This window comes from Sinocyclocheilus anshuiensis, unplaced genomic scaffold (genome assembly GCF_001515605.1).
Source record: "Sinocyclocheilus anshuiensis isolate Anshui unplaced genomic scaffold, SAMN03320099.WGS_v1.1 scaffold78, whole genome shotgun sequence".
Taxonomy (NCBI): domain Eukaryota; kingdom Metazoa; phylum Chordata; class Actinopteri; order Cypriniformes; family Cyprinidae; genus Sinocyclocheilus; species Sinocyclocheilus anshuiensis.
In genome coordinates, this window is record NW_015544250.1 from 1,048,627 (window position 1) to 1,068,880 (window position 20,254).

General features: G+C 35.2%; 1 protein-coding gene across 1 annotated transcript in view; it reads left to right on the forward strand.

Moving 5' to 3' along the window:
• Positions 1-5,222: 5,222 nt before the first annotated feature.
• The window catches only part of LOC107697817 (growth hormone-releasing hormone receptor-like), a 17,667-nt gene continuing 2,635 nt past the window's right edge, over positions 5,223-20,254 (forward strand). Inside the window, exons 1-11 of the mRNA XM_016498673.1 lie at positions 5,223-5,342; positions 5,780-5,888; positions 6,860-6,967; positions 8,890-8,981; positions 10,131-10,228; positions 10,508-10,640; positions 11,862-12,015; positions 15,393-15,453; positions 15,993-16,062; positions 16,153-16,244; positions 19,105-19,253. Of these exons, the coding sequence (XP_016354159.1) occupies positions 5,223-5,342; positions 5,780-5,888; positions 6,860-6,967; positions 8,890-8,981; positions 10,131-10,228; positions 10,508-10,640; positions 11,862-12,015; positions 15,393-15,453; positions 15,993-16,062; positions 16,153-16,244; positions 19,105-19,253 (1,186 nt within the window). The remainder of the gene's footprint in view (positions 5,343-5,779; positions 5,889-6,859; positions 6,968-8,889; positions 8,982-10,130; positions 10,229-10,507; positions 10,641-11,861; positions 12,016-15,392; positions 15,454-15,992; positions 16,063-16,152; positions 16,245-19,104; positions 19,254-20,254) is intronic.

A 20,254-nucleotide genomic window follows, 5' to 3' on the forward strand; every position in this document is an offset into this window, starting at 1 on the left:
CCAAGAACTGAGCCCTGAGGCACCCCAGTAGCTAGATGTTGCGACTTGGACACCTCACCTCTCCAAGATACTGATTCCATCAGTTTAAACAGCATGATACTACATGAATGACTTACAAACAAATGTCCCAGTTATATTTCACTTAAATAATAAGAACACCTATTCTGCATACAGATTAAGAAGCCTAGTTTAAGGAATATTTTGCATTGTGAGTCATGACATTATTTACATGACAAGTAAACACATTTTCCTTCCAAATTTTCTTAACATTACTTGAATTAAAAATATATAATTCTGATAATCATAATACAGCATTAGAAATCAACCTGTCTGGACACAGGAATCATGAACAGAACAAACTGTACATGAAACCAAAACACAATACGTTAAAATGTTGATATATGTTATATTCTTTGATAATTAATCAAATATAAACACACTCGTGTATAATGTATAGGCCTATACACACACACACACACACACACACACACACACACACACACACACACATATATAGTCAATAGATAAAATGTCTAATCTAATTAATCACACCCTTTTTCTGTGATTAGTCGCGATTAATTGCACACTTCATGAAATTAAGCATAGACCATTTATCTAGTTTCAAATGGTTATTTTGTCATAATTTGCTATATCCAGCAAAGTAAACCAAATGATTGAAGGGTGATTCTCAAAAATCTGTATTTTCTGCAAGCTTTTTATAATTAGCATGCCAACATTTTTTTATTTGAAATAAATTAACAATGTCACAATGCTCAAAATCTAAGTGCTGGAAAAAAAAGGCTTCATGTTCTTAGTGTAAAATGTAATTTATTGTATTTCTTTTGATTTTGGGTTGAAATATGACCCAGGCAGCATTCATGAGCTTCACCCAAATAGTAACCTAATTCTTCTTTTTTCCCCACGGATAACGTAACCTTGAAGCAACAACTTGAAGTAACACCTATACAAAAAGCACCCAGGGGATTCCTGTCTCACAAACTCAATTCAAGTCCAGTGCGTTTTGAGATGTTTCTAGTCTTGCTTTCTAAAAATAGAATAAATTGTATAATGGTTCCAGAGCTCTGTCTGGATTATTGCTATCAGAGCAGAGTTTGGGCAGCTTAGTGAAACTACAGAGGTGATGTTGGGTGAGTTGAGCTTGACCTGCTTTTATAAGCACTAACAGTATATTGTGTTTCCGCTTTATTTTCACCTTTCCTTTCTACTAGCAGAAAAAGCAGGAAAATATCTGGTGAGGTTACACAACTGAGAAGAGTTTTACACACATGCACTGACTCATGCAGCAAAACAGTGAGTGTATACATTTCGTCAAACTAATGTTTCTTCAAGACGCAGAGCAACAGAACTACTCCGCTCTCTAGGGTCCATGTAACGCTTCACAATTCAATTTTCAGACCATATGGTGAAAATGCAATAATAAAAAAAAATGAAACCAAACATTCATTTTTTTCATTATTTTTTTCAGTTGCTTCTTAAATTAATAATTGCCATTTCTTTGTTTTGTTTATTTCAATTTTACTTTTGCTAAATGATAAAATGATAAATGAATCAATGAAATCTAAACTATTTAAAATTGTTCAATTTTTTCCTTGCAATTTGCGCTGTGGGCTGTACCATTAGCGCGGGGGTGTGGCCGTGGACTGTTTTACAAACGCTTAACGTGAAAAACGCTTAATGTAATGTAGCCTACTAAAACAGTAACACTGAAGGTCCAAATTCAGTAAACACCTTATTAATAAAGCATATTTACAGACAAGCATAATAGCCTAGAATATGGAAGCAATACATTACATGCGCATTAAAGGGATAATTCACCCAAAAAATTAATTTACTCACCCTCAAGGCATCCTAGATGTATATATAACTTTCTTCCTTCAGATGAATCCAATCGGATTACAAAAGCACATCGATTCGCTTCAGGATGCCTTTATTTACCCCTCGGAGACGTATGGGACACTTTTTATGATGGATGGATGTGTTTTATTGGACTTCTTTTGGACTATTGAAAAAAACCACCCATTCACTTCCATTATAAAGCTTGGAAGAGCCAGGACATTCTTTTTCATAACTTCGATTGGATTAATCTGAAAGAAAAAAAGTCATATACACCTATAGGATGCCTTGAGTGTGATTAAATCATGGGGTAATTTTCATTTTTGGGTGAACTATCCCTTTAATGCGCTTGCTGCTTAACGTGTAATGTATTGCTTTTCAAATAATGGTTTTCTATGGGAGGAAAACTCTTAACATGAGATTTTGCATGTTGCGTTCATATTCCGGTCACATCTGCTTCCCATACGCTGCCAGTTCAGAAATGATGCCTATTATGATGACAGTAATGATATGGATGTGTTGCATATTTTCATTTGGATTTTGGATAATGGATGCTAGGAGAAGGCGACAGCAATGTTCTTCAGAAATCCTGACAAGTGAAAACTGACCAAACGAAGGCTGATTTTTTAAAAAGCTTTTTGCTTAGAGAAAGGCAGTTGTTAACAAGTGGCTATATGGGACTATACGGAGGTTTGTCAGGGATAAACTCATTTGCTTTTACATTTAGCATTACATATGTATTTTTATCTAAAGACACTTACAAAAGTGGAACAAAGCAATTCATCATAGAGCCAACAATCGTCGTTACAATGCCAGATTGTCTACAACTCATTATATTATCGTTTTAAATATTTATTTATTAGTTTATTTGGTGCTTCAAGTTAAACATATTTCAGTTAGTTGCCAAGGCAACTTTTCTCATTTTTATTTAGTCTATAATATTTCCAATATTTCTAATATGTATACAAAATAATACATTGCTATATAGCATTTTCTCTAATATTTATATTTTAATTTATTTCAGCTTCATGTCAGATCAAAATGTTTTAGTTATCTAAAAACCCTGGTTGTAATGTGCAGGAGCCGAATTTTTCTAAAAACACACCACTTTCTCATTATTTGATATTGTTTGATTGAATAGTTTTTCTAGTTTTCCCTCCACTTCTGTTTTCCAACTGTGCTTTTATTTTTTTCCTGAAGAGACTGAAAATGGCAAGTGATAATATCAGTCTTACTGCGTCTCTAAGGCTTGAGGATTAAAAAGAAGCAGATGAAGAGATAAACGTAGAGAAAAACCTGTACATATGAGATGATTAGAATGAGATAGAGCTGCTGTGTGAGAGTACAGAACCTGTACTCAGTATGGTAATGGTTAGAGAGTCGGACTCGTAACCCAAAGGTTGCGGGTTCGAGTCTCGATATTTGCAAGTAAATCTCCATATTATGCATTGGCTACTTTCTATCCAACCCCCCCTACATTTAGTTTTGACGTCCATCAGGGGGGATCAAGCCTTCTTTAGGGGGGTCAGACCCCCCCAAACTCCCCCGTAATTCGCACCCTGCTTATACTGTAAGTGATCTTGAAGCAAACCACAGTCAAACTATTTCTAAATGCAGCTTATTTGGCTAATAAACACCCCTATTCTGAGATCAAACCTCAAAAAGTCAAGAAGAAAATGAAAGAGGAAATTATTCAAGAAAGACAGCATATGGTGTAATGACAGAAGAAGGGAAGCGGTGAACGAGCGATCAATAGTTTGGCATAATTGAAGGGACACTGCAGATTTGCATTCATACCCCCTACATTTAGTTTTGACGTCCATCAGGGGGGATCAAGCCTTCTTTAGGGGGGTCAGACCCGCTCAAACCCCCCGTAATTCGCACCCTGCTTACAAGCACATCGTAGTCCACACAGGGACAAATGACTTACGAGCAACGAAGGGCAACGTGGCTCCTCAGAGATGTGCTACAAAACCCGCCCAATTACTACTCAAAACTAGCCTGAAAATAGCCCAATTGCTTTCGAGGGGTCCCCCAGTAAAAATCGTGTTCGGGGGGTAAAATACATATTTTTTTTTGCCGGGTTCTCCTGGTACAATTCACATTCCAGGGCCTAAATATCACGTTATTGGGGTCGCTTCAACCTGCTGACATAAAAAACATCCGATGGCAATCGCAACACTGGTCCGCAAACTACGTTTCATATAACTCCTCCCCGAACTTCCCGCTGCCCTGTATCTTGGTCTCTCATTGGTCATCGCCGATGTGTTTTTCAGTCAGAACTCATTTCACACAGCGTGATTGTGAATCACCGACAGCTCCAGATATTTAGCATGCCAAATATTTCACGGGCGTTGGCGATTCCCTCAGATCGCGTCTTTGATAATTCACACTGCGTGATTGTCACTCGCGTGAACGAGCACCGATTTGCCTCCGATTTCGGGCATTTGTCCGCGATTTCGCAAAACCTGTCGGCGAGTGAAAAATCGGGCTAAAATCGTGCAGTGTGAACTCGGCATAAATGCTATAATTCACTAAAATAAATGTGGTCTTACCGCACTACTTCATAGCTCTGTCTGATTTGAAGCGGACAGAATGCTAGAGCTAATGAGCCGTAACTGACGAAAATAGTTTTACCCTTCCGGTCAAATATTGCGCTTCAAGCATCATTAACAGCTTTAGCTTGTCACTGCTGGCAAATGACCATGGTATAAGCGGGATAATGCACGGCTAGCTGTGCATTAAATGATTTTAATGCACTCTGCAGAGGCAACCAGGGTTCTTGGCCTCCACGTCGTGCATTAAAATCGTTTAATGCACAGCTAGCCGTGCATTATCCCTTACATATATATGGCTATAAAATGATTAATACATTTCCTAAGAAATATTTTCTTAGATTTTTGTGTGTGAATTTTGAGTAAATGTTGTGAAAAAATCAGTTCTCTTTTCATTTCAGCAACTTTACTATAAATGATTTATGGAATATTATGAACTATTGGTACCACATGTTTACCGTGCATTGGGGGGTTTAATAGTTTTTGAAAGGCCGTTGAAAATCTATATTTGTTATATTTGCTGCTTCTGTAATATCTGGACCTGTTACTTTGAGCCGCTGAAATACTGGTTTCTTGAACCTTTTTGAACAATAAAATTTCCCTGAATATTTCCAGCACAAAGGCAGCGTTTCCTGTGAGACTTTGATTGCGAGTGCTTTGAAATGCTGCTAGAGATCATAGTAACATTTTAACCTGCATAAACTCACATTGAAGTGTTTGATTGGAGACACTCTGAATCAGCGCTGTGATTACATGTACATAATTAATGCATGCATATGTGCATGTGTTTGTGCATACAGTACGTATGTTGAAATGGTTTTTGACGAGGGCTACTTCATTAACAGCCATTACAGAGGCTACAATCATTTGAAATCCCAGATCGACTATCCATTGAAAAGAAGAAATGTCACCTTTCTGCTAATGCAGTCAGAAGTAATGTGTTTCTGTGCTGTTAATACCATTACAATTTCAATCTTTTTTACCATGCACATAAGCACATGCTCTCTCTGTGTTTGGAAAGTGGGTCAGGATTGCATTTGCAATTGATTGTAATTTTAACAGCCATTACAGAGGCTACAATAATTTGAAATCCCAGATCGACTATCCATTGAAAAGAAGAAATGTCACCTTTCTGCCAATGCAGTCAGAAGTAATGTGTTTCTGTGCTGTTAATACCATTACAATTTCAATCTTTTTTACTATGCACATAAGCACATGCTCTCTCTGTGTTTGGAAAGTGGGTCAGGATTGCATTTGCAATTGATTGTAATTTTTTTTTTGAGCGTGAGTGTCTGAAGATGGATCTTTAAGTGTTGTGTAATAAGGCATTTTTATGCACCACTCACTCATTTAATTTTCTCTCTTGGCAGGTGTTGTCTAGTTTGCATCCTGAGTGTGAGTATATCTTTCAGTTGGCAAGAGATGAACAGCGGTGTCTCAGAGAGATCACAGATCTTGGGAACCTCAGCAGCTCCTCAGGTAGAAATAAACAGACGCTCCTGATTAGATGTTGAAGGGGTTTTTACCCTTAGGATATGAGAAGCATGCTAAAGAGCGCTGAGTTTCAATTGAGAGCAAATGGAGACTTTTGTTTAGGCATCCTGCTTCTCCGATTTTTCTTTGCATCATTCCTCCAGTCTTCAGTGTCACATGATCCTTCAGAAATCATTCTAATATGCTGATTTGCTGCTCAAGAAACATTTCTGATTATTATCAATGTTGAAAACAGTTGTGCTGATGATTGTTTTTGTGGAAACCATGATACATTTTTTTCAGGATTCTTTGATGAAGAGAAAGTTCAAAAGAACAGCATTTATTTGAAACAGAAATCTATTGTAACATTATAAATGTTACAATACGTTAAATTCTTTCAAAATACTTTATTAAATCTTGCAAAAACTGACCCCAAACTGGAAATTCTGCAACTGTAAAATAATTTACTATATTTTTTATTTCTGTGTTATTTCTAAAACAAATATTTTAAACCATAACATCATCAGTAATTTCTCCTGTCAAGCGTTTTAACTTTTTGACTTTTAAACTCTACATTTTTTTTATTTTAAATGACACGAAAACAAGTCACAAACCCATGAGATGTCATTTAAAAATAAATCACATCTGCATAGCATTTAACACTGCCATAAGCTGTCAGTGGTGACATTCAGAGACAGAGTTTAGTACAAGATCAGACTCATTGTAATGCAGTGCCTTGCATTTGTGTTTCCCAGTGGATCCCAGAAGTGAAGTCGTGTTTGGCAGCGGCTTTGCAGGGGATTCGCATGCACAGATGTACTTGTGCCAATCCAATGTGGAAAACTGGACGTTTATATAGCAAATTCTAGCTGTTACATGCCACAGATAGCCTGTCAGATGGTGCTTGAGTGCATGGGTATTTACTGTATAAACACATGCTCTTCATGTGTGTGTGTGTGTGTGTGTGTGTTGTGAAGATTGTCTGCCAGTATGGGATTCAGTAGTGTGTTGGCCCAGGGCTGCAGTGGGTGAGACGATCCACTTGCCCTGTCCTGCTGTTTTCTCTGTCATCAAGAACAACACGGGTACGACACACAACCACACCGTCCACATCAGACTTGTGCATGATTCGAAACTCAATTTAAAAGTTCAGTACATGAATGTGAATTAGGTAAAAGTGGCAAACAGGATGCATAATTGTAATCTGAATTTAAATTGAAATTCATGTATAAATAGGATTGAAATAAAAAGAAATTGACGTACCAGGATTATATGATAAATGAGACACAAACATTTTTTTTTACATGGAATATCCATGCATATTGTTATTATATTAATAACTGACATTTCAGATAACAATTCACACAACAATATTTGTTCAATTAAAATATTTAATTTTGAATTAAAACATTGGATTACATTAATAACCAATTTAAGAATTTTTTTCAATGTGAATTATCCATGCACATTATTATATAGAATTACATTAAAACATTGAATTGTAACACTTGAGATGTAACATTTCATATAACAGTATTATTTGATCAATACAAATATTTAATTTTTCATTATGCCTTATCCATGCTTGTTTTTAATTATACAGCATTAAATTAAAACATTGCATTATTTTTTTATAAACAACATTTGGGATGCTACAGTATCTAGAGATTAGCATCAATTTCCCCATATTTAATTGTACTTAATAAACTAACTTTAATTTAATGGACCATTTTTATTAGTTGAAAATGATTAAAAAGAATGTTGTGGTCATTATGTGATGCTGTTTGGCAAAATTAAAAAAATTTCGACTGGCGGTGAAAGCACTTAATTAAATACCCATAACAGAAACATAATTGGGCACATTGGTTATATAAAAATACATTGAAATGTCTGGAACAGAATATTGGTTGACTGTTTGGATTTCAGAAATAGAAATGTTTCTATCTAATGAATAGAAAGAGAGTTTGCTCAACCCTACTCCATACATGCATTTCCACATAAACAGCTTCTGCGAGCAAACCAGTTGGTTTCAGTCTGTGGGCTTTCACAATACACATTTACCTTGAAAATATGAATTGAAACCTCAAATGGTAAAATGCACAGCCTCGATTTCAAGGATTTGTAAGTTTGAGCAAAAAAGGCTTTCATATTTGCAGTACCTTTTCAAAGTCTCCACAGATCCAACAGTATAACAAACTAAACCTGGTCTAAGCCCGACCAACCAACACTGTATTCAAATCCTTACATCAGGGCCGTTTCTAGCCAATTTGACGCCCCCCACCCCAATTTATATATAATCCATCTTTCGCGAAGAATGGAGCTGTGTTGGAGTGTTTGATAGTATTTTGGGTGCTGTTATATCACTACACCATACAATTTGTAGATAGAAAGGGCTGAAAAGGTTTTGAGGTTAATGTGTTACAAATAAATCAAGCATAAATCTTGAGATACTATTTTAACCTGGTGAAATGTAAATGTCACAGGGCACGAAACTATATTAATTTATTTTCTTTTTTTTAAATCCATCTGGACCATAGAACGGGACTCTCAAAGCCTTGACATCCGGGTATCCGGTAGATAAGTCGGTAAATTCGAGTAAAATCACAGGCTTCGCTTATCCCGTGCGAATGCACCACACGAAATTCAGAGGTGGGGGGTTAATTTCAAAATCACACAAGGTCTCCAGATAATACTAATCCCGTGCGAATAGGGTTTATGCCTAGAAACGGCCCTGCCTTACATCCTTGTATCTCTGTCTTGTGTAGAAAAGGAAACAGACTTCGTTTCACATTTAGCTTTAGCACAAGCTAATTTTATGCATTGCATCTCATTCTCTAGAGAAAAAGTCAATACAAACCACATGAAATGCCAACTTGCATTTATGCATTTATTTTGAAGGTGCCGGTGGGTGACCGTATTAGCATATTTAAACCTTTTTTTGAAAAGCTTGCAGAGAATGCCTTGCATTATTGTCATTGACCTTTTGACCTTTAATGGATTACTCTAGGGATAGTGAGTCGTAACTGCACGGCTGGCGGCTGGTCACATCCGTTCCCTGCTTACCATGAGGCCTGCAGTGTTGAGGACGAGATCCCAGAGGTCAGACATACTCTGAAATTCATACTTGCATATATTTGATAATTATTTCCACTTTATCCATACACATTTGCTTAAATGTCTTGCTTTTCAGGTTGTTCTTCCTAGAAAAAGACCCCAGTAATCTGCGCCTCCTCTAGTTTCAGAAGAATGTCTCAGATTTGTAAAGACACAGTCAAGAATCTCAATATGAACTCAAACCAACTTTGGGTTTTTAATTTTATGTTGAAATAAATCAATTTAGTTAATTTATAAATAGATTAGTACATTGTAATTACTAAATTAATAAATATTTCATAATAGTAATAATAATGACTAACTAATTTTACTGACTGAATTTAAATCTAGTAACATTTATTTAACTCAATATTACTTATACTATACTTTATATTTAATGTAATCATAATATTATTTATTTTATTTTTCACTGAAGATTAAACTATCAAATTTTACTAGATTTATTTGAATTTGAATGTTATTTTTTTCTGAATAAACAGGTTATAGGCTTTCACAATTATGTCTGTCTGCCATAATTCTCACTTATAGTTTATAGTTGGCTTATAGTTTTTAAGTTTATGATGAAATAAGTGCATGTAGTTAATATAGAAATACATTTTATAAAAGTTAATATAAAATAATAATAATAAATCATTTAATTGACTTAATTTTAATCTAGTAACATTTATTCAGTTATTTTTTATATTTAATGTTTTAAAAATTAACTTTTTTTTTAGTCGTGTCAATTCAAGTCACCTTTATTTATACAGCGCTTTCTACAATACAGATTGTTGCAAAGCAACTTTACAGTGATAAACAAGAAAATAGTGTTTCGGTGATGCTCTAAAAAGGCAAGAGTAAACTTTTACTTACATTTAAAAAAAATAAATATTGAAAAATTATTTTAAGTTTAATTTTAAAAAATCAGTATAAACAGGCTTTAGGCTTTCATCATTTTGTCTGTCTGATTCAAATTATTATTCATTCATTCATTCATCATTGGATCAAATAATGATGCATCTTTTGGTTGATTGATGTGCACATTCAATGATTTACCCGTTTATCCAGAAAATTATGTTTATTGTATTCAAACAGACTCTGTGTCCTGAACATGGTCATTCAGATGTAATTGATTTCTGCTTGTTTGTCCCTCAGGAGTCGTATTTTGCCACTGTGAAACTGATCTACACTGTTGGTTATGGAGCATCACTGCTGTCGCTCTCTGTTGCCGTGGCAATACTGCTGCTCTTCAGGTACTGTGCCTTTACAATGCGTTCTTATTGATGAACAAAAAAAAAAAATTCCAAACCTAAACACAGAATCCACTCACATAACCTGAAAGTTATTGTAAAAAAAAAGGACTGCTTTAATATATTTAGTCTATTTTGTGAGTAATTTTAGCATATCTAGCTACTTTTTTTTTTTTTACATAAACCTGACACTGGCTATACATCTTTAAATAATTTTCAAACATTGTTCAAAAACTGTGTTCTTTAAAATGAAAAAACTGACCTGTTGTTTGTATTCTGTAGGCGATTACACTGTGCTCGAAACTACATCCACATGCAGCTGTTTTTCACCTTCATCCTGAAATCGGTGGCTGTGTTTATCAAAGATGCCACGCTGTTCTCCAGTGACGACACAGATCACTGCACACTCTCTACAGTGAGTCCATCAACACCACAGTCCTGACAGCCTTTCCTGTGAAAAGTACTGTACAAACCTGACTGACTTCACACTCTCCACTTGTCACTCAAATAACTCAACGGATGTGTGACAGGTTTTTTTTTTAAGTCGTCATAACTGTATTTATATTTGACATTTCTTTTGACTCCATTCACCATCTTGTCAGTTGTCACAATGCATTCTGGGATTGCTTTCTCCATGAAGGATGTATGCGATGTTGCCTTATATTGTGTAGCCAGGCATGATGTGACAACAAAAAACTGATGCATGATGCCATAAAATCACAGCCAATCAGAAGATACAGGACAAAAAAAACAACAACAATTAAATTTACTTATTTAAGTCCCGAAAGCATAATATTTTAAGATACACTACCATTTGGGGGCTTCAAGATTTTTTAATGTTTTTGAAAGAAGTGTCTTAGGTTCATCAAGGCTGCATTTATTTGATCAAAAATACAGTAAAAACTGTAATATTGTGAAATATTATTACAATTTAAAATAACTGTTTTCTATTTGAATCTATGTTAGAATGTAATTTATTCCTGTGATGCAAAGCTGAATTTTCAGCATCATTACTCCAGTCTTCAGTGTCACATGATCCTTCAGAAATCAGTCTAATATGCTGATTTGCTGCTTAAGAAACATTTCTGATTATTATCAATGTTGAAAACAGTTGTGATGCTTCATATTTTTGTGGAAACCATGATACATTTTTTTTTCAGGATTCTTTTATGTATAGAAAGCAAAAGAACAGCTTTTATTGGAAATATAAATCTTCTGTAACAATATGTCTTTACTGTCAGTTTACTGTACATTTTGATTAATGCATGTTTGCTGAATACAATTTTTAATTGATTGATTAAAAAAAAAAATCTTACTGAGCTAAAACTTTTGAACAGAAGTGTATTTATTTTAATTATTGGAGCTTAACTGAAGGTCTGAAAAAGCACCTTTTTATTTAAAAAAAATAAAAAAGTAATTAAAAATGAATTAAGAGTTTATTAGACTCTATTTTGTGCCCTGTTTATGGAAAGTTCCTTGATAACTTCTAGCTGCATTTATTTTTCACCTTCCTTTATTTCCCGCTGAGTTTCTGCTTTCTCCATCTGTTTATCTCTTCCTCTTGTTTTTTTGCCGTCATGCCCTGTTTATCATTCTCAGCATCTCTCTCTATCTCTTCCTCTCTCTCTCTCCGCAGGCGGCCTGTAAGGCGTCAGTGGTACTTTGTCATTATTGCGTCATGACTAATTTCTTCTGGTTGCTGGTTGAAGCCGTGTATTTGAACTTTCTGCTGGTCTCGGCCTTCCCGCGCAGCCGCCGCTGTCTCTGGAGTTTCGCTCTGCTGGGCTGGGGTGAGACGCTCATATCTGTCCCTACAGCCATCTGGCCCTGTCCTCTCTCACACTCTTTCCTCTGGCCATCACAAATGAGGTTCATCTACTAGTGTAGACTATGTGAGTTATTAAAGGAACAAAAAGGGAAAAATGAAATTTAGTTTGTTGTCCTGATATTATTTTTGTAACTGTTCACACCAAGAATGATAGCTATAAAGATAACTATAACGATGACTATATTAATGTCCACACCAACGTACAATAATATTGTGTTTATTATAAGTGCGTTGCATTTTTGTCGTCTGTCACTTTAAATGCTCAAGCTCTTTTAAAGGGGTCCTATTATGCTTTTTCACATTTTCAACTGTGTAATCACAATGTCGGAGACACGCTAGTTTTCACAAGGCAGACGAACTTAGAGTGGTTACAATCATCTGGGTTTAAATAGCGCTCAAATTGATTTGATTTTGACGCAATATTTACACTGAAGCTTGCAGGCGGCTATGGTAAGGGACATGACATTTCCCGACCAGGCGCCGAGTGCTGCCAATCACAGCGTACACTGGCCCAGCTAACCAATCACAGCACACACTGGCCCAGCTAACCAATCACAACACACACTGGCCCAGCTAACCAATCACAGCACACACTGGCCCAGCTAACCAATTACAGCACATTTCGTATTTCAGAAGGCGGGTCTTCATTTGATACAGGAACTATTCGAGCCGTTCATGCCAGACTGGGGAGAGAGGTGTTGTAATAATGTAAATATGTGAAAAATAATGTGTTTTTCGAACAACCTATGAGAGCCTGTTCTAGTACACCCCCAAAACAAAAGCAAGACTTTGTAAAAGAGCATAATAGGACCCCTTTAAAGCAGGATGGATTCTGATTGGCTGTCAATGTATTTATTGTTTATCAGCTGGAAAAAAATCCAACGATATCATTCTTCTGTGTCATTATGGTTATAGTTGCGGTGTGACCAAAAAATGTCACCAAAGACCAAATTAAATGGCAAAATAATGACACATCCCATCCCCAACACATCCCATCTGCCATTGGTCAAATTTACACGTAGTCCCGCCCCAAACTTATGCTATTGGTTGAGTGAGTGTTGCAGTGTCAGGATACTCAAATGGTATATATACACACAACTGTTTTCAACATTGATAATAATAATAATTGAATGCTTTTATTCAACAAGAGTTCATTAAATTGATTACAAGTGACAATAAAGTCATTTATAATGTCAAATTTCAAATAAATGCTGTTCTTTTGAACGTTCTATTCATCAAAGAATCCTGAAAAAAAAAATGTATCATGGTTTCCACAAAAATATTAATCAACTGTTTTCAGCAATAATAATAAAGGTTTGTTGAGCAGCAGAGCAGCATATTAGAATGATTTCTGAAGGATCATGTGACACTGAAGACTGGAGTAATGATGCTGAAATTTCAGCTTTGCATCACTGAAATAAATTTTTACAATATATTAAAATAGAAAGCAGTTATTTTAAGTTGTAGTAATTTTTTCACAATATTACTGTTTTACTTTATTTGTTGATTAAATAAATACGTGCTTGTTGAGCATAAAAGAATAAAACATTAAAACATTTTAACCACTCTAATAATTTGAATGGAAGTATACAGTATGTATGTAAAGAATAATGTATGTGCTCTGTGTCACATCACGATCAGTCTAGGGTTTTATTTTTGCAATAATGACCATTACATTACTGACTGTACATTATGATGTGTATTTCTGAAACCTATTATTTTTCTTATGTTAGCAGCTATTACAGCCTCAGTCACTCCAATCAGTGAAGTACAGCATGATCCTTCTGTTTCTCAGTTTCCATTTATATTTCTCTGTCTCTCTCTCCTTGTCTCTGTTACACGGGGAGGGCTGAGAAGTGTCAGAACAATTTATGTGATTGGCATTTCTATCGTCTTTGATTTGAGCAGACAGTTGAAAGAACAAACAGTTCAAATGACATTGTCGATGCTCTTGTTCTTATACCTGCTCCCGGTTTTATTGTGAATGATCAGTTTTATTGTCAGTGATCAGCGCATGTTATTCTAAAGAATTATTTTTAGTTTTAATCTGAGATACATTCTGGTGTATAATGCTTTCAGTCAATTCCTGGAGGATTAAATCAAGTCCTACTTTTTTTTTCTCTGCTTCACATACTTTTGAATCACATTTTGGAAAGTTGGAAGAGGTTGCAAACTGCATTTCATGAATATATTTAAGATATCAGCTCCCTCTTTTTTAATTTTTAGATAGAAAGCACTTGAAAATTGATGTTTTCTTGTGCAAATGTTTAATACTTAATGAGCACTGTCTAAATGCTGTATAATTTCCATAAACGTTTAAGCTTATTTTCATAATTGCTTAAAATATTAATTTTGAATTGAATCAAACTGACTTATTCTACATGCAGTGCCATTATCATGATCATCATTGAAAATAATAGCTTCTAGGTTTATTATCTGTGCTTTTTTGATTATTATGTTTTTTTTTTTTTTACAGAGTTGCGTTGAACGCTCTCTGAAAGATTCCCTTTCACTAACGCCTTAAAGGGGTCATATGATGTTGCTAAAAAGAACATTATTTTGTGTATTTGGTGTAATGAAATGTGTTTATGCAGTTTAAGGTTCAAAAAAACAGAAAAAGGTTCATTATTTTCCACATACTGTACATTATTGTTTCTCCTCTATGCCCCGCCTTTCTGAAACGTGTCGATTTTTACAAAGCTCATCAGTCTGAAAAAGCGAGGTGTGCTCTGATTGGCCAGCTATCCAGTGCGTTGTGATTGGCCGAATACCTCAAGCGTGTGACGGAAATGTTACGCCCCTTACCATATTGTGATGCCTGCGGCAACCACATGTGACGACCCCGGGCTGGACTCACCACGGTGAAATCCGATCCGGCGATCACAGCGGGAAGTTGATGTATTTCCTCAGCGACCAGCACGGATCAGCTCTAGGCATGACGAAGCGATATCGTCCTCTTTTGGAAGGCCAAACAAAGTAGTTTCGCTTTCACAACGAAGCACACAGCGCCTTCACGACATGGCGGCGGCAACAATACTACAGCGAGAATAAAAGTTACGCCTTCTTTCTTTGCGTGAACATCTGGGCGGCATTATGCAAATCTTCCCAGATAGTGACATAGATATGTGGGGGCGTGTTAGAACGAGCCGTTTTAGGTAGGCGTGGCTGACTCTTAACTTTTATAAAGAATATCTCTTTGGATTTGAGACTTTAGTCTTTTCAACTTTACAGATCTTCTTTATGCACCAAGAGCTTGTAACACTCCAAAGAGAAAGGAAAAATTGAAATCGCCCTATGACCCCTTTAATCTTTTTGTCTGTCTCTTGTCTTTTCTTGCAGGTTTTCCCCTGGTCTGCATCATCCTCTGGATCTGCTCTAGACTGTATTTTGAGGACACAGAGTAATTGCACATTTTTCTTTACCTTACTTAGTGGTGCTTGTTCATACTAGGTTTAGGGATTTGAACAAGTTCTTAAAGCCAAGAACGCACTACAAGACTCAGTCTCATCGCCTTTGATATTTTCAGTTGGCAGCTAGTCTGCTACAAGACTTGGGGCTAAGTAAACAATGACCCAGAACACCCTGGAAAATGCAGAGCAACACACTAAAACCATTCAGAACACCTCAGCAGCCGCATAGCAACCACCCAGAACACACTAGCAAGAAATACTCACACTTTCAAATCTATAGTTTAAATTCTAAAAGATCTACAGTTTAAATACAAAAACAGTTCAGAATGACTTGAATGACCTTTTTCCTGGTCACATGATCTTTGAGAGCAGTTGAGTGTTTATTATTTCACTGCCTCTTTAGATCCACAGTTGCTCTGCGCTCACATCAGACAGGAAATGAGTCTTTTAGTGGATTGTGTGAGATAAGAAAAGGATTTGAATCAGCTCTGTCTTATCCAGGCCTTTGTTGTTGTTGTTTTTTTGTCAGGTGTTGGGACATAAATGAAGATTCTCCTTATTGGTGGATCATCAAGGGTCCTATTGTAGTGTCTATAGGGGTGAGATAAAGCATGAGGACACAGATTAATGAATTTGGCTCACACACAGATATTTTCAGCTCATATTTTCCTGTTTTCCTTCCCAACCAGGTGAACTTCTTTCTGTTCATGAACATTATCAGGATTCTGGTGCAGAAACTGAACCCTCGCTTGATCCAGTTCAACAATTCGGCTCAGTACAGGTACAGAAATCAAGGCAACACCACAAACCCATGCGCAGGGATATCAAAAACGGGACAGTAAATGCATGAGTGGAGTGTTTTCAATTCATTCTCTATGGGAGCTGAGCGGAGGAGGATTGTGGGATAGCGTGGCTCAAGTGATGGGAGCTTTACAATAAGCCTAACAAATTCATAGGTTCAATACATCAACTTTACTATTAAATGCATTAGGTATTATGAACTTAAAGGCAATGTTAGTTTTTAAATATACTATTGTTCCAGTTTAGAATGCATGAACTATTGTTAACATATTCCTCAAATATTATACTGTAGCAGTGTTATTTTAGTATTTGTATACAATTATAGGATTTATTGATATTTTGAATTATTATTTTTTTGCAAATTTTATTTTAATTTCTTTATGTACTTTTGACATTTTTTTTTTAAATTGAATATTTCTACTTAGCTTTAATAATTTTTTTTTATCAGTTTTAGTCGTTTTAGAACTTCAGCGTATTTCAGTTAGTTGCCAGGGCAACATTTCTCATATTTGTTTCTAATATAAGTTTTTCATCTAATATTTATGTTTTATTTTATTTCAACTTAATTACCGAAAATACTTTTTAATAGTTTTAGTTTTACTAACAATTTTAACTGTAATGTAGTAATATCTTTGGATGCTAACATTAACCAACATTAATACATGCTGCAAGAATATAGTAAGTTCATATAGAAAATCATTGTAAAGTCAAATTATTTACAAATAATATCTTATAGTACTGAAGTAGACAGGACAGGATGTTATGCAAAAGTGGCTCTTTTATATCCTATAAACACACAAGAACTCCAGGGATGTGGTAATGAAATGCATGGAGCGAGACTTTGAGATCCATGGATAAGCACTACAGATGTACAGCTGAAGCAAACCTCACAGTTCCCAGAATGCCGCTGAAGGAGATTGTTGTGGACTCGACACGTCATTGTCACTGTAAGGATCCTTTGATAATTTTTAGCCACTGCGGCTGATGGAAGTGTGATTCTCTTAAGTGCCGTGGCTTTGTTCTTTCAGCCTCTAAAGCATTTCTACTGTACTTACTTCCCCCCCATAGAAACCTGCAGATAGCAGCACTGGTGATTATGACAACCACTGGAAATAAGATTGCTTTTGCTATTTTAGGTATTTTAATAGATAACCCGCAAGCAGAGTTATTTTTGAATTATTATAGTTTGAATGAGCTTTCCTTTTCTTTATTTATATACACTGGTGATCAGAAGTTTTGAATAATTAAGATTTTTTTAATGTTTTTGAAAGAAGTCTCTTAATTGTACTCGAACTGTAATCGATTGAAACAGTTTTAATAATAACAAAAATCACAATAAACAAATCTTCCGCCAGTTCATATAGCCAAACTGTAGGCTGTTGCCAAGCAACATAACAATCAAATTTCAATACTGTTTTTACATCCACGTGTCAGAGGGTGATTTCCAGTACATTGCACAGCTCATACACAATATCTGGAGAGAGATGTGTGTATGTGTTTGGTTATGTGGCCTGTTAATGGTGTTATCATGAAGAGGCTCTTTGTTTTTAGCAAAAATGAGTGTTTGCTGCTGTTGTGTTTATATTCATACTCATACATATGCAGATGTCACACAGGCCTGTGAATGACAGCTACACTCTCTGGGATCTGTGTTTTTAAGAGTTTCTGTCAGATTATTTGATGGTTTTGCATTAAAACTGTGTGCAGTGGTGCTAATTTAGAAAAACACAGCGAGTTCATTGATCTGTGAGTGAAATTGTAATATATTTAACATTGAGGGACCTCAAAATATCTATATTTAAAGGAATAGCTCACCCAGTATGATTAAAATATGATTAAATTTTAGTGAATAAACTTTCAATTTCACACAAAGTTGACTTCAGAAGACTTATATTGTGTACAAGTTATATAGACTACGTTTATGCAACAGTTCTTTATACAGATTTGTTTTATGAAAAAAGCAACTAAACCTCTGTATTCTATGAAGAAAGAAAATCATAGGTTTAGAGTGTGAGAAGATGAATTTCCATTTTTTTTGGACGAACTTTCCCTTTAAGCTCAGAATGATGGTTCTATAAATAACTAATACATTTTTCATTTGTGTTTTAAAATCAGCAATTATAATAATCACTGCAGATATGTTTACATTCATACATATTAATTTTTATCTGGCTCACATACTGTATGAAGAACAATACAAACACAAGAAATTATATTACTGGAAGATATAAATACAACATTACTCACAGTATTTATAATGCATTCAAGAATATTCACATCAGTGTGCAAATACAGAGGACACAAATTAATAAAGGAACAGTTCACACTAAAATGAAAATTGTCATTATTTTATCACCATGCTGCTGTTTTTTATTTTTCCACAGAAGACAATGAAAGTGAATTGCTTGATATATCTCATGCTGCATTCATCCATCATTGATGCCAAAACGACATGGTTTCTTGCATATTGTGTGACCAGTCTGAATGTGCAGGATCTTTCTCACAAAGTATAGCCTACAAGTCAAAAAGACTACTTTAATGTTTCTTTTACAATGCTCTCTGCTACTTTTTGGAGATTTCACAGCATCTGTCCCTATTCACTTCCTTTGTACATGCAAAAATTAACAGCATGCAGATTAGGAATGACAGGGTGAGTAAAAATTGACAGTATTTGGATTTTTTGTGAACTATTCCTTTACAATGTTGTCTGAAGTCATGCCTTATCATGTTCTTACTCATTTGAATCCATAAAGTCCACTCACCAGAATCTCCCAGCACTGATCTGCCCAATAACACTCTTACCCTTCCTCCTCTTCATCCTTTATCTCTCCTCCCCTCAGGCGACTGACCAAGTCCACCCTCCTCCTCATCCCTCTCTTCGGCACTCATTACATGGTCTTCAGCTTTCTCCCAGACTACTTCAACGTGAGCCTGCGGCTTTGCATCGAGCTGTGTCAGTCACACAAAAGGAAGAATGGAAAGATAAAGAGCTAGCGCATGGGATTAATTGCTGTAGATTATCATTTTCTCCCTGTTATGACATTATGTCTTGTAAGGGGCAAAATATTGAGGCCCCTTTATCCAGTTTGGATGCATTTCCTTCTAATTGGTCAAGGACCCTAATTCTTTTTATGACTTATGATTCGATTATAATGTTGAAATTCAGACAAGTAATGAGTTTACATTTACATTATTATATGAAATCACCTACTACAGTAAGCCATTGAATACTATGGGCCTAAAAAAAAGTGTAATTTTCTTTCAGGTATACCTTTTTTATTATATAGATGTAATATTTTCTTCATTCTATTTATTTTTATTTATTTATTTATTTTCATTTAACACACACCTCTAAGAATGAAAATACCTGCATGTTCAATAATAAGTAAATAAATAAACAAACAATCATGGGTGTAGCATACACATGATAATTATTTAAATAAGCATATATTTAAAAAATATATTTCATGAATATCAAGGACTTTTGTCAGGGTTAATCCATTTGACCTAATCAATATGTGCCTATTCATAAAAAATTTGATATTTTATATATTTTCATCACAAAGTATAGCATGCAAATATGTTTATGTAAATTTATAAAACTACTTGTACCTTCACTGCTTACGTAAGGGAAAGTTCACCCAAAAATGGAAATCGTGTCATCATTTAGTCACCCTCAAGTTGCAAACCTATGAGTTTCTTTCTTCTGTTGAGTACAAAAGAAGATATGTTGCAGAATGTTGGTAATCAACCAGTTAAATGCATAATTTTCTCTCAGGTATATCTTTTTTATTATATAGATGTAATATTTTCTTCATTCTATTTATTTTTATTTATTTATTTTCATTGAACTAACTCACGATTACATTGAAGGGGTGCATACAACATATTTGCCCACCCGCACATTCAAATACGATTTTCAAGAAAAAAAACAAAAACCTGGGGAAAATAAATGCAGAACATGTTCACATAGGACACTATTAACATGAC